The 13,425-nt window shown below is 54.0% G+C and overlaps 1 protein-coding gene across 2 annotated transcripts in view; it reads right to left on the bottom strand.

Annotated features, from left to right (window-relative positions):
- Positions 1-13,425, bottom strand: part of PDE4DIP (phosphodiesterase 4D interacting protein) — a 179,228-nt gene that overhangs the window by 18,882 nt on the left and 146,921 nt on the right. For both annotated transcript variants that reach the window (XM_039841359.1, XM_039841358.1), the window contains 10 exons: positions 11,658-11,890; positions 10,254-10,677; positions 9,215-9,407; positions 8,231-8,347; positions 7,146-7,674; positions 5,371-5,606; positions 4,388-4,439; positions 3,105-3,325; positions 2,339-2,491; positions 168-341 (listed from right to left, as the gene is read on the bottom strand). In XM_039841359.1, coding sequence (XP_039697293.1) covers positions 168-341; positions 2,339-2,491; positions 3,105-3,325; positions 4,388-4,439; positions 5,371-5,606; positions 7,146-7,674; positions 8,231-8,347; positions 9,215-9,407; positions 10,254-10,677; positions 11,658-11,890 — 2,332 coding nt within the window. The remainder of the gene's footprint in view (positions 1-167; positions 342-2,338; positions 2,492-3,104; positions 3,326-4,387; positions 4,440-5,370; positions 5,607-7,145; positions 7,675-8,230; positions 8,348-9,214; positions 9,408-10,253; positions 10,678-11,657; positions 11,891-13,425) is intronic.

The raw sequence follows: 13,425 nt of genomic DNA, 5'->3' as shown, positions 1-13,425 counted from the left end.
AGTGAATACATTTCCAAAAAAGCAAGCAGAGTTACCCTTCCAACGTCCACTGGTCACAGGGACCCCTACGTTGTTTCGTAAAAGTCTGTCGTCAAGCCAAAGCCATGCAGAGCAACACAGGCGGGGCTGCCATTCGCACGCACACAAACCCAGCAGGAAGTGCTCACTTTCTCCCAACTGCTTCTGCAGCATCTGCAGCTCCTGCTGAGCCTCGGCCAGGGAGACCGCGGGTGTCTCGCAGCAGCCAAGGGGGAGAGGGCCAGCGGGGCGGAAGCTGGGAGCCGTGGGCAGTGGTGCCTGGGGGAGGCTACCCAGTGTGGGGATAAAGGGGGAATGAAGGCCTAGAAACAGAAAGTCGGGGAGAGAGTAGACATATTGTTAGAGAGAAAAGGAGAGAAAGGAACGAGTAAAAAACGGAGAGGATACGTTCCCTGACCAGCTGTCTCCATGGGGAGGGGCCGTCCTTCATCGTGGTGCTGGCTGGGCTGGCTAAGAGTGATCACTGCCACCGCCAAGGGTGAGCCCTGCTACCCAAGAGGCTGGCCTGGCTGAGCCCCCGCTTCACCCCTGCCAGGGCTATGCCGTATACAGATTCTATGCTCACCCTGCAAACGACTGGCTCCGGAAGGCAAGGTGGCATTACTGTGACCCCGGCAGCTGGCGGTCCCAGGCCAGCAATCCCAGCACCAGTCAGGGGAGCTGTGCGGGAATGCTCCCCAGGGCCCCTGGGTGCTGCTCCCAGCACGTGCCAGGCTTGCCCCATGCTAAGACTCTCTCTACACCCAGAACGCCTGCTCTGAAGGCGTCAGGGCTCACCCTGGGGTGCGGGGGCAGGAGAGGACTGGGCTGTGGGGAAATTTGCATTACTAATGTATGCAAATCAAGACTCTGATGGAAACAGATCTCAGAACCCCAAATCAACACATTCATTCACCAGATGAAAAACAGAGACCTCAGTGAAGCAACCTAGACACAACGGCTTACAAACCTGTCTGGGCACTCGAATCATTTAGAAAAAAGTCTTAATGTACACAGATTCCTCAGGCCCTAATGTGGACCTACTGAATCGTGACCTCTGAGAGTAGAGCCTAGGAATTTGCATTTAAACAAATCTTCACAGATGATCAGGTGCAACACAGCTGCAGATAGGTCTTTAAGAACCTTGGGAAGTTCCGATGTTTCAATCTGCTTCCTCTTTCCTACAGACAGTTACAGGGCAGGTAGCCCACCGAGGGAGCAGGAACTAAGACCGACGTGCGGAAAATGTCCCACGTGGCAGAAAACGATTACATTCTAAAACACATCTCTCGCCCCAGGATGCTGATGCAGGATCAGAACAGTACTGCAAAGACCCCGAGCTGCCTGTGACAGTCCCCTAGGGGGACATGCTGATTTTAAAACCCCTGGCCTCCTGTTCTGTTTGAGCCCGAGGCATTCACGCAGGAGTCAACCGTGGTGCTGGGCGAACCGCCTTTCCCCACCGCTTCCCGGTCAGGCTGCTGCCCGCTTGGAGCAGAAACTGAGCCCAGGCTCAGAAGAGGCGGACACGTCCTCCTCAAGACTCCGGTTGGTAAGTCGTCAGGAGAGATGGGGGCGACGGAAGGAAAGGAAAGCACCGTGCTTTCTGGGGCACCTCTACACAACTCCGACCTTGCCACCAACCACACTGCAGGCAGCCGGCCAGCTGCGGTGGGGGTGGGAGGCAAGGACGAGGCTTGGCCCTTTCGCTGCATCTCCGGGGCAGAGCTGTGATTGAGCAGTGCACCCCAGCAACTATGCCGAGGCAGGTAAATGAAATGTGCCCCTCTAACTGGCCCCAGGACACACAGCACGTACACATCGAGGCCTGCCAAACCACACAGAAATCCTCAGTGATAACTAATGTGAGTCTGAGGATTCGGAGGCCTCAGCTGGCAGTGAGCAGCTCCGCCCTCTGCAGGGGCTGCAGCAGATACAATGGGCGGCACGTACAGGGGGCAGTAGATGTTCATTTCTTTTTGTTCTTTGGCTACAGTAATCCTGGGAGAAACATTTTGCTTCTGTTCCCCAGGGCGAAATGAAAGAAAAAAAATGAAAATGTTTGTTTTTAAAATGATTTAGCCAACTGCTCGTCAAAATTGGTATGCAGCTCAAAGCCTGCTGTGATGACTTCCTTTTTCCTAAAACGTTTGAGACACAAAAAGTCGGAAACTATTAGCAAATTAGGATGGCCTCTTGATTTAGTCGAGGATTTGATGCACATGAGCCCCTAGCAGTGCAAACATCTGTCCTTGAAGAACACGGTCAACCAGGCAGCTGGGGGAGAGGAGATGAGCCCTGGCCAGTGGCGGTTGCATACCTGGATGGGCCTGGCTGGCCTCCTGGGGGCGTTTCTGGGGAGCAGGCAAGCTGCTGGGGTTGCTGCTGGGTTCGGCCTGAACCCCCTGAGGTGCACTGGTTGCGGATGGTTTAGAAGACAGTACAGCAGAATGACTTGAATGATGGATGGAATCTACAAAACCCATGAATGAAAGGAAATGTTTGATGTTCTGCAGAGAGCTGGAGCCTGGCTCACAGCTACCCCCGGGCGCCAGGGGAGGACGAGGACGGAGAGCAGTGTCCGTGCCCTTGTCTGCAGACAGCTCTCGCGAGATGAGCCACCTTAGAGGTGACACTGGGGCTCAGAGCCCTGAAACCATTAGAATGGCACCTCCAAAAATACCAGGCAAGACCAGCGGCATCTGCGGACATCCACAGACACCCAGGGACGCTGTCCAGCAGCTGCAGCTAAGATCACGGCCAGGAGGTGACGTGTGCCCTCCTGAAGGAGGAGGGCAGCCGGACAGATCTGCGCTCATGAGGCCATGGGAAAGAAACGTCTCCCGCGACCCTCTCGCTCCCCCCGGTGACCTGCAGCACGCACGTGCCGGTGGACACCCGGCGACAGGGCTAACTCGGAGAGTCCGGAGCAGAGCAAAGATCCCGGACCCCTGGGGCCTGTGCTCGGTGCCTGGTCCCAGAGCCGTGTTCGGCCTGATCCACACCAAGGTGGGTCTCTGAGGCCTGGTATGGAGGTCACCTGTCAGCCTAGATAAAGCTGGTGCCACTCAGGAAGTGGCGGCTACCTGAATGACCGGGCGGAGCTTTCTCCTCGTAGTGCGTGAACTCGCTGGCTACGTCCATGTCAGAGCAGGCTTCCAGCTCCTCGGACAGGAAGGAGGAGCTGCTGGGACAGCGGTGGGAGTCGGACAAGGCGCGGCTGCTGGAGGGGGTGAGGGACCCCGCGTCCAGCCTGGCCTGCAGGACTTCGATCACTTTCTCCTTCTCCTGCAGCTCCCTGCTGAGCCTAGTGGGGGGGAGAGAGCAACAGGTGAAACCAAGGTCACCGGACCAGCTGGACCTGACTGAGGCACATGGAAAAAGTCACAGAGGTCAAGGGGACCATTCCTGCGGAGAATGACGGAAATAACCCATCTCTGCTCAGGGGGAGAGAGCAGGCGGGTGCAGAGGGAGGAGAAGGGATGTCTCAGTGCACTGGCCACACGGCACATGGCGGGCCAGTGGAGACTGAGCTCGCCCTCTAAGATGCTGCTGCTTCGAGTGTGGTCCCCACCACGGCTGCAGTCTGAGAGCTGTCAGTTACCAGTCTCCAACAAGCCGAGTACAGAAACCACAGGTAAGCCTGGGAATCACGTAGCAGCTGGGCACTGCCGTGACATCCGAGAGCGTAAGTGAAGTATTCTGGAGGACGGAGGGACAGACCATGTATGTGTCTGTGATGGGTTAGAAATGAAAATCAGAGCAAAAACATAAACACTTTGTCCTTCGTCACGGATATTCTGAGAAGCACTGTGTGGTCTAAAGCACACTCATGACACAAAGGGGCTCGAACTAGTGGCCGCGACAAACTCTGAGCCCGTATTTTATTGCTCACTATAAAACTAGATGCAGTGACTCATTGAAAACTGGTTTCTAAGGCAGTAGCCTCCCAGTGATTCGCAGCATCTCGGCCTTTTTCACCAGGAACTATAACAGAATTCTTTTTTCCCAAGGAGATCGGGTGGCTATAAACTTATTACCAACTCAACACGGGGCAAACCAGGTTGGCAAAAAGTACACCCTGGCCTTTAAACACACGGAGGCAAAACAGAAGAGCCCCTCGGGGCTGCAGAGATCCCCTGAAACCTGGTTAGCTCACATTCACTCAGACTGACTGTAGGTTCCTATGCCTGGAGAAAAAGTATGCAAATAGAAATCAGTAGAATTATATCAAAGGAGAGTCAAGTGTTCCATGAAAATTCATTGATTACAACCCGCTTTCCCCACAACCCCAACTGTGAAGCTACGGCCATGCCTGGCCCGTTGGGCCTTGTTCCTGATCCCTCTCCAAGGTCCTGTTTTGAATTACCTGAGGGCCAGCGGCTCAAGTCCAGCTTGATCTTTCTCACTCTTATGATCCTCTGCAAAACAAATTCAGAAAGAAGCAGTAAGAAATTAAACAGGTCCCACTTCACACGTTATAAATGCAGGAGCCTATTGGGGTACAGAATAGTGGTTACTCTGTGCGTGTCCGGGATGTGGGGGAGGGTTATTCTGGGAGATCCCAGATTGTGTCGTTAGAGGAGATCCAGCTGGCCCTCCTAGCTCGCCGGCAGCCCTTCCCTAACCAGCTGGTCGCCATCGTGACTTCCCCTGCCCTAAATCAACGGGAAGAAGTTTAAAAGGCACTTGCCTGGCCTCCTTCTGGAACATTCCAGCCTCCACATCTGCCACAGACTTATCTGTGGCTTTAGGGCTGTGTCCCATCATAGCTTGCTCTGAGGGGATGACAAACAGCCCTGTCCCACCTCTGCACCTGCCACCAGGAGGTGGCACGGTTGCCCCCCAAAGCTGATCCTGCTGTACAATCTCAGGTGCTCTCAGGAAATTCTTTCTAAGTAAAGGGCTCCAATAATAACCAACATTCGTAGCCCTTGGACTATATGACCTTCAGAACCTAAACCCTGCTCAAAAGGGCATGGTGCTCTATCTACGTTGGATTACATTCGTGTACGATACCACGCAACAAATGAAGAAACAGAGAAACCGAAAAGGTAAGTCATTTGCCCAGAGGAAGTTAACAGCAGCATCCAGGCTGCAGCCTGCATCTTGTGGGGCTGAGTTCAGGGCTCTTTCACCGTCACAAGGTCCTCTGATCCCATCTCCCTTTCTCCCCCTTGGCGCTGGATGAACGCAGCCTCCTTCCCTAGGGCCACATTCCATGAACGATGATGTTTCTACAGTTGTAACCATGGCCTCTCCAACCCAGTCCCTCCTGTAATGGCCCTCGTCTCAGTCCCCGGGGGCTGTGGGCGGGACTGAGAGTGTCCCAACGCCCTGGGGTCCACTTACTGGTGCTGAGTTTGCTGGTGAGCCTCTCTATCAGCTGGCTCCCCTGGGCGAGCTGCTCCCGGAAGCTCTGCCCCAAGTAGTAGTCGATATCGTTGCTCCTCAGAAGGTCCTCGAAAGATTTCACTGTATCTTTTGCATGCTGGGTGAGAAGATAACAGATACCTCTCCCTTCTCGTATTCTCTGGCGTAGGTAGGATAGTTCTCGGGCCTGATCCTGAATCAGGGAATCATATTTCCTGACGCAGACAAGAAGAGGAAGGAGTAAGAATGGGAAAGAGTGCCTGATACGTTGTCGGGACTGCCACACACACTTCCCTGAGAACATCGCTAAGGAACGCCCCCAAGCGGCATTTTGGCACATAGACCAAAGGAGGTATTTAAGACTCGGGTCTGCTCTGAGAAACTATTGCAACCAACAATTTATGCCACTGTTCTTCCCCTGTTTTATATATGTTAGTCATATGCCCAAAATGAATCATAAGTCCTGTGGGGGAAAGACGGTGCCATATTTTACGCCCCTTAAAGCACCAGTACAGTGGAGACTGACAGTTGATAGTCAATAAATACTAAATATATTTATTGAGTAGGTACAATAAAGTATAAATAAATACTAGGTACCCAATAAATATTTAAAAATTGGGGCGAGTAGAATCACTCAATCCTAGGTCTGGACAGGACCTGGCACATCTGTTTCTAAGACCATCTGCACCGTGGCAGACTGTATTTGCACAGACGGCCATTACACGGCCCCCGTTCCATCCCGCGTCTGCCGTGAGGCTTTGCTGTTCTTTCCTCAGCAGGTAGAAGCCCTTCTCCACCCCCTTCAACCTGACTGGGCTCCGTGACCGCTTTGGCCAAGATGATACAGTGGAAGTGATACTGTGCCCAATCCTGGAGTAGCCCTTAACTGGCCTGGAATATTCCATTTCCTGTCCCCTGGAAGCTGGCTGCCACGTAGGAGGGAACTACCCTGAGCCCGCCTTCCTACAAGAAGCCCGAGCCAGGAGGAGAGGCTCTGGAAGGCAGGAAGCCACGTGGAGAAAGAGAAGCCATGGAGCAGTCACCACGCGCATCAGTGCAGAAACCAACGTGTCTGGTCCAGCTGGACCTTTCAGACCCCTGCCCTCTACCGTCTGATGGCAGCCGCATCAGAGAGCCCGAGCGAGAGCCACTCAGTGAGCCCAGTCAACCCACATTGATTACTGTTCGAAGCCACTAAATTCGGGTGGCTCGTTACTCAGCACAGGTGATCAAGACAGACACCGAGATGGATGTGTATCTGGTGTCTTCCGGCACAAAGTGTCGATCACAATAATAATTATGGCAAATGGTACTGCGAACTTAATATACGTTAGGCATTATAAAAGCACTTATGCGAATTCATTTAAACCCAATAACCGCCCTTTGACATAGGTTCTCTGATCATCCGCATTGAATAAGTACGGGAACAGGCTCAGAAAGATGAAGTAGGTTATATAGCGAGTAAGTGCCAGAGCCGGGATCCACACCAGGCAGCCTGACCCGACTTAATCCCATACTGTACGTACTATCACTTCACCAGTAGAGTCCTAGGAGGACCTCCCAGAGCCCTGGTACCCCCAGACTGGGCCACCATCCAACGCCCTGCTGGTTGCCCATCTGTCCTTCTGACCTCAGTCTCCCACTGAAATAAGTGCCTAATGGGTTCTCCTCCCAACTGCCCGGCCTCCCCACCACCGGCACAAACCGAGACACACGCCACAGCCAGGCGAGGCCCCGCAGAGCGCCCTCCGTACCCGGGCCACGAGGCCGATCTCAGCTCCTCCGCCAGCTTGTCCCCCGGTCCGGTCTTCGGGAGCTGGGCCTCCAGCTGAGACACTCTGTGGATCAGACCCTCCAGCTCCCTCTTAGCCTGCAGCCCTGGAGGGTAGAAAGCCCCAGCGCCATCCGACAGCCATCCCTCGTCCTCGTCGGTGACGCTATGGGGTGAGGAGGCCTCGAGGGTGCCAATCGCCTTTAGTTTGCGGGGCCTCTCCAGACTCGATGAATAATCGCTTGTGACCGAGAGGGACCGGACCCGGCTCTTGAGGTTTTGAATGACCTTGTTGGCCGTCTGCAGCTGGGCCTTCAGATCTCTGATGTCCTTATGGAGGACGGAGATGTCGTCTGACTTGCCACGTGCCTGGAACTCGTCCTGCTTCCGTAGCTGGCTGCCCAAGGGCTTCCTCCCAGGGGGACCGGCCAGTGCCGAGCCCAGGGCCCCCTGCTCGGAGCACGGCCCCTCCATGGGGACTGTCTCCCTGAGGCCATCACGCTCCTCACACTCTGCGAAAAGACAGAGACGCCCTCCTGAGCAAAGCCGGGCAGGCTGCCGCCGCCACTCCCCTCCCAGGGAGGCAGGTCGGCCACGAGGACACTGATCGTGAGAGCGAAGCCCACGCAGGCTCTTGTGCAGCCCCGGCTCAGGCTGGCCACGTGCGGGCCACGCGCGGTCACCCTGTTTCACTGAGCATTTTGTCCTCCTCTCGATTTCAGTTTGGTAGGTGTCTTCGCAGTCCCAGTCCTTTTATACTAGAAAAACAACTTTTCAAAGGCTCCTCTGGTCTTTCCACCAGTAAGTAAGCCTTACTATTTTTTTTCTATAACAATCAGTTGGCTAGAACACTTTTTTCTCTAACAGCAGGATGCCGAAAACTAATTGCAGAAATTCAAATTTACACTTACTCTCATTCTGGGCAAGACTTCTCCCAACTTCCTGTCCATCTCTGGTCCCATGTCCCCTTGGGTCTACAGCACGCCCTCAGCCCTCCCACTCATCAGAGGCACCTGCACACGAACACGGGCTCCGGGGAGGGCAGGGTACCCACGCTCGCACTCTTACCGGGGCTGGTGCTGTCCTCCCGCTCAGCCTCATTCTCGCTTCGGCCACAAGTCTCATAGCCCAGGTCCTGCAGGTCCACCTGGACCTGCTTGCTGTCCTGCTTCACCAAGGACTCGCCTGCTCGGAAGAGACAGAGGGTGTCACCTGCACCCTCAAAGTCAGGGGCACACGTGCTGGCCCTGGGGGGCAGGGAACTCAGGTCCAGAGTGGGACAGGTGCTTCCTTGGACCCAGGTGGTAAAAGAGACCACCTGCTCCAGGTGGCAGGTCCCTCCTCCACCAGCATGAGCCTGTGTTTGCCACTGATCACCTCGCCTACAGGTAACCGAGGCTGAGTTGGGACAAAAATCTTTAAGACAGGTGTTGTATACTCTCACCTGTAGATGCCCCACTAAAACTAGCAAGTCCTTCATCCACAGAGGCTCAGTAAATATCTGAACTAGAGTACATCTGGATCTGTACCGTCCAATAAGGCAGCTACTAGCCACACGTGACTTTTTTATATTAGATGAACTGAAATTAAATAAAACTTAAAGTTCTCAGGTTGAACCAGCCACATTTCACGTGCTCTGCAAGCACATGTGATAGAGAGAACGTTTCCATCACTGCTGGAGCTCCTACTGGAAAGCACCAGCTCTAGCCCAACAAAGACGGTATGTTTTTGAAGAGCCTGATGCAGTGCAAAGAGGAGCAGAGAGAGCGGTCGGTTACTGTCGCACGAGGTCAGGCAGTTTGCTGACTCCACCAGGAACAGCCGGACCTAGATGGTCGCCTGTCTCTTCCTTACTTTCACTGCCCACTTGCTTTATCCTGCTAGCCTTCTCTGCCACTTGCAAACCGAAGTTACATGTCCACTCTCACAATTCTAGGACCACGGTCAGGATTAAGTTTGTTTTGAGGTTGGGGAAGACACGTGAAGCGTGCAGAACATGTAGCTTCTCAGGGAGAAGACGGCCACTTTGGCGATGGGGTGCTGAAGACTTACTGAACATGGCTCTGTATTTCTCCAGCTGGTTGGCCTGGGCAAAGACAGTGGCTTCTGATATCAGCAGCTTCTCCTGGAGATCCTGGTAGCGCTGTCTGCATTGAGCCAGCTGGGAGCGCAGGTGCTTGGTGGATACTGGGAGGCTAAGTCCTGACTGAGGCCCAGGGACACAGGCCCGGGGCTGGTTATTCAGCTGTGAAAGGAGCCAGCACAGAGAAGAGAAGGGATCAGGGCAGTCTGAGGTCATCTCCCAGGCAGCGAGAGCCACCTCCCCTTCTGAACCCTGTGGCCTTTGCTCATGTGTCCGTCATAGCACTGTTCATGCCGTTTGGCAGCGTCTTTCTAGACAGAGCTCCTGGAGAGCTGGGATCATGTTTTATTCATCTCTGCATCTGCGGCACAGCACAGTGCCCGCCCACGGAGGGGCTCTGGGTAAAGGTTCATTCGATGGTTGAAAAAAGAAGGGGTAGAAACCTCCACTCATCGCTCCCTCCACTCCCGCCCCGGTCGCCCTCGGCACCCTCTGCATTCTCCATGTTACTTAATCGTCGGCAAAGCCCCTCCCTGAGGAGGATCCTGACAATCCCTTCCGAGACCCAGGGACAGACACCCGTGATGAGCTGTGACGGAAATGGCCGTGATAAGGAAGGGGTGTCATTACACACCGCCCGTCTGGGCCGCCTTGAACCCCATGCGCCCCTGTATCGCAGCCTATTGAGGTGATCTGCTTTTGTGTCATCTTTCCCTTCCATATCGAGTACCCGAAGGGCAGAGACCGGGTCTTCCTGCCTGCAGCCACACCTAGTGTGTCATCTGGAAAATCAAGCGCTCAGGACATAGTCACAGAAAGCTAACTACTGGAGAAATATTTACGGGACAATGGTGGCAAAGCCTTTCTAAGGGCTGCAAGAGTGCGGAACATTATCCCCACTGCTGTGGCCCAGAGGTGCCCTTCCCTCGGTACCCCTTGACCCAAGGTCAAAGCTGACACCCCCTCCCCTCCCCCAGGGCCTTTCTCCCCGTCTAACCCCACACTTACTTGGTGGGCATCCGCGGCGAGGGCACCCCCGAGGCCGAGGCCCTGGGGTCCGGGACAGGGCCTCGCGGTCACGTCCTCCTCCCCTCCGCGCTGGTGCAGCCCAGGACAGCGCCCCGGCTCTGTGCTCACCCCGTCCACCTCCCCGGCCAGGCGCACGAGGAGCTGGGGACTGAGCTGCCTCCGTCCTTCCTGGCTGCTCAGCGCCAGCTGCTCTTTGAGGAGGCTGATGACATTGCGGGCGTTCTTCAGCTTGCCCTGGAGCTTTCTGAGCTCGGCCTGAAGGCTCCTGTCGTTCGGCCCCGCTTTGGCCAGCGCAGCCTCGCTCTTCTCCTTGTCTTCCTCGATCTCCCATCCGTCGGACATCGCTTCTCCCATCTGCTCTTTCAGCTCCGCATTCTCGAGGCAAAGGCTCAGCACGGTGTTCCTGCGGGAGACACGGCGTCGTGGGCTGGGTTGGCGTTTGGCCTCCGTTCCCAAGAGCCCCTTTCACCTACATCTCAGGCCGTCACAGATCAGAGACACCCCCGAGCATGACGCCACTTCAGAGACCCGCGACAAAGACCTGACTTTACAGACGAGGAGACCAAGGCTCGGGAAGAGCAGCAGACTTGCCCACACGGCCATGGATCCTTGGTGGCAGGCAGCACCGCCACTCAAGGTCTTGGACTCAAGATGCCAGCACAGTTGTCTGTGCCTGTGCCACACGGCCTCACGCCCTAACCTGCGGTGGCCTCTGGAATAAACAAAGATACTTAAACTGTTAAGAAAAAAATAAGGGCCTCGCCAGGGACGAATTTTTTTATTATTTTGGATTCTACAGTTCTATTAATGACCAGCAGTCAGTTTTCAAACACTAGATGAAAAACTGGGAGCTAGGAACACGGGAGAAATAAATAATACCAATCAGAACTGTAATCGAATGTACTTAAGAAATTACAAGGACATTAGGCTGAAGCAAAGGTCCCCTTCAGTGCTAATATTATTCTATGGTTCAGGGATGTTTTAGGGGCACATAATAGGCAGGGCAACAATAGAGTATGAATTAGAAGTTGTACATCTGCATAGCTGTGCCGAAACCGGTGGTCCCCAGGCTTTTAGGCACCAGGGACCGGTGCTCCTATGAGAATCTAACACCTGATGATCTGACGCGGAGCTGAGGCGGTGATGCCAGCGCTGGGGAGCGGCTGCAGATACAGATGGAGCTTTGCTCACCCGCCCTCCACTCATCTCCTGCTAACAGGGTACGGATGGTACCGTCCGCGGCCCAGAGGTTGGGGACCCCTACAAATGCATGGAGCCTGGGATGGGGACCAAGAAGCCCCATGGCAGCACGAATGCCCTGGCTGCAGCGAGGGGAGTCCCTCGGCTAGGTGGGTCTCCCCTTCCCTGGGGGGCATGTCCTACCTGATGTGGGCCACAGAGGAGAATCCCGCTTCCTCAAGTTGAGCCTTTAGCTCTTTCAGCTCCCCCTCAGCTTTCCTCTTCCCCTCCAGGTGCTGGTGGATCTCGGCTCTCAGGTGGAGTATCTCCTCCTGGAGAGCCCTGTTACTCTCGCCTCCTGTCGCCGAGGGAGGCGGGAGAGACACGTTCTGGGGCTCCGCGGCTGCCAGACTCTTCTCCAGAGCCACCTTGATGAGCTGAAAGAAAATCGTGGTTTAAAGTTAGGTCGGTGAAGAGGATCCAGGAGGAGCACCAGATCGCAATGGCAGTCCTTAATGGGGATAAAAAAGGCAGATCCAAAGCTCCCTCACTCCCAGGATTTCCTCAGCCATAAGGTTTGGGCGGGGGGGACTCGCCCTGGAGCGGGGAGAAGTGTTGCCATAGGCAGGAGAGGACAGTCCAGAGGTGGGTGAGGGAAAAACACAAGCTCTTAAAAACGCATGCAGAGCAACGGGGTTGAAACGGAACTGGAGGGTGTGACTGCTGTGATTCTTCTCTTCCTGAGGGGAAACAGGTCCCCGGGGGTCTTCTCCCAAGTCAGAAAGCTTCAGCAGCTCCAGACACTCCGGTCCTTGAGTGCAAAGATCCCCGGAGCCTCTAACTCAGACTCTAAAAGAGGACGATTATGAAGGGGCACTCAGGGCACTCAGGAATCAGGAGTCACAGTCACAGAACGAGAATTGGGCGGAGCCGCAGGTAAGACAAGGCACGCTCAATTTCATGGGCAGCAGGAGAATCACACCCCACAACTATCAAGAAGTGAAGGTGAGGACACCTGCCGAGAGCCAACTTGCTGGTTAACCACCCTTTGGCTGGGGCTGCCATCAAACTCTACAAGTCTCAGCATGTGAGAAGAAAACAAGGCAGAAAAATGTTCCTAACACTTTTTTTTTTTTTTTTTTAGGATATTCTCGAAGTTACTTCTCAATGTTCGAACTAAAGCAGCTCGTATGGTTTTTCCTCAAAGGAGAATTTTCAACTTTTAGACTTTCTTCTTGTTTATCTTAGGCTCCTCTCCAGTTTCTCCCAGGCTTTTAGGCGTGAAGAGGGTAAAACCTGAATGTGATCATCGACTTAGTGTATGACTGATTATTTTAGCACGAGAATTTGCCTGTCTGCCGATACTAATCTTATATCCCGATGTCATGTTGCCTTTTCCTCTTGGTGGCAGCATTTTGGGGTTTACCCCGACTTCAGGTCAATTTTGACCTCCCAATTTCCCACTTCTCCCCACAGCTATTCCTGGGCCATGTTCTTTGGCATCTTTTATCTCTCGAAACATTGTGACTTGTACTTGTCACTTATAAATTCATTCTGGCTATATAGAATCCTTTCTCAATAATCAAAGTCATCAAAATATGTACATGCCCCTCCATAAATCATGTAGTGGCCACTTGATTAGGGACAATTTGTAGAGTTAATTATATGCTTTATTTTTTCATGCAGCTCACAAATATATTAAACAGAACAGGGTCCAGAAGAATGCTAATGGATCGATAGTTCATAGAGCTGCTTGGCTTTGCGCAAAGCCACATGCAATGGCGTTTAGCAGCCTAGCAGGTGAGGTCGCAAAGACATGCACACCCGTGTCACAGAGGAGATGCACAGAAGCAGTCACTCATTCCTAGGGATCCAGTCCCACCCAGGGTGTGAGCCTGAGCCTTGCGGGGCTCTGGGACGTCTGTTGCTATGGCTCTACTGCCAGGCTTAGACTGGAGGCCACCTCTGCCTG

Source organism: Pteropus medius, unplaced genomic scaffold (genome assembly GCF_902729225.1).
Source record: "Pteropus medius unplaced genomic scaffold, Ma_sr-lr_union100, whole genome shotgun sequence".
Taxonomy (NCBI): domain Eukaryota; kingdom Metazoa; phylum Chordata; class Mammalia; order Chiroptera; family Pteropodidae; genus Pteropus; species Pteropus medius.
This window is presented reverse-complemented; position numbering and strand designations above follow the sequence as displayed.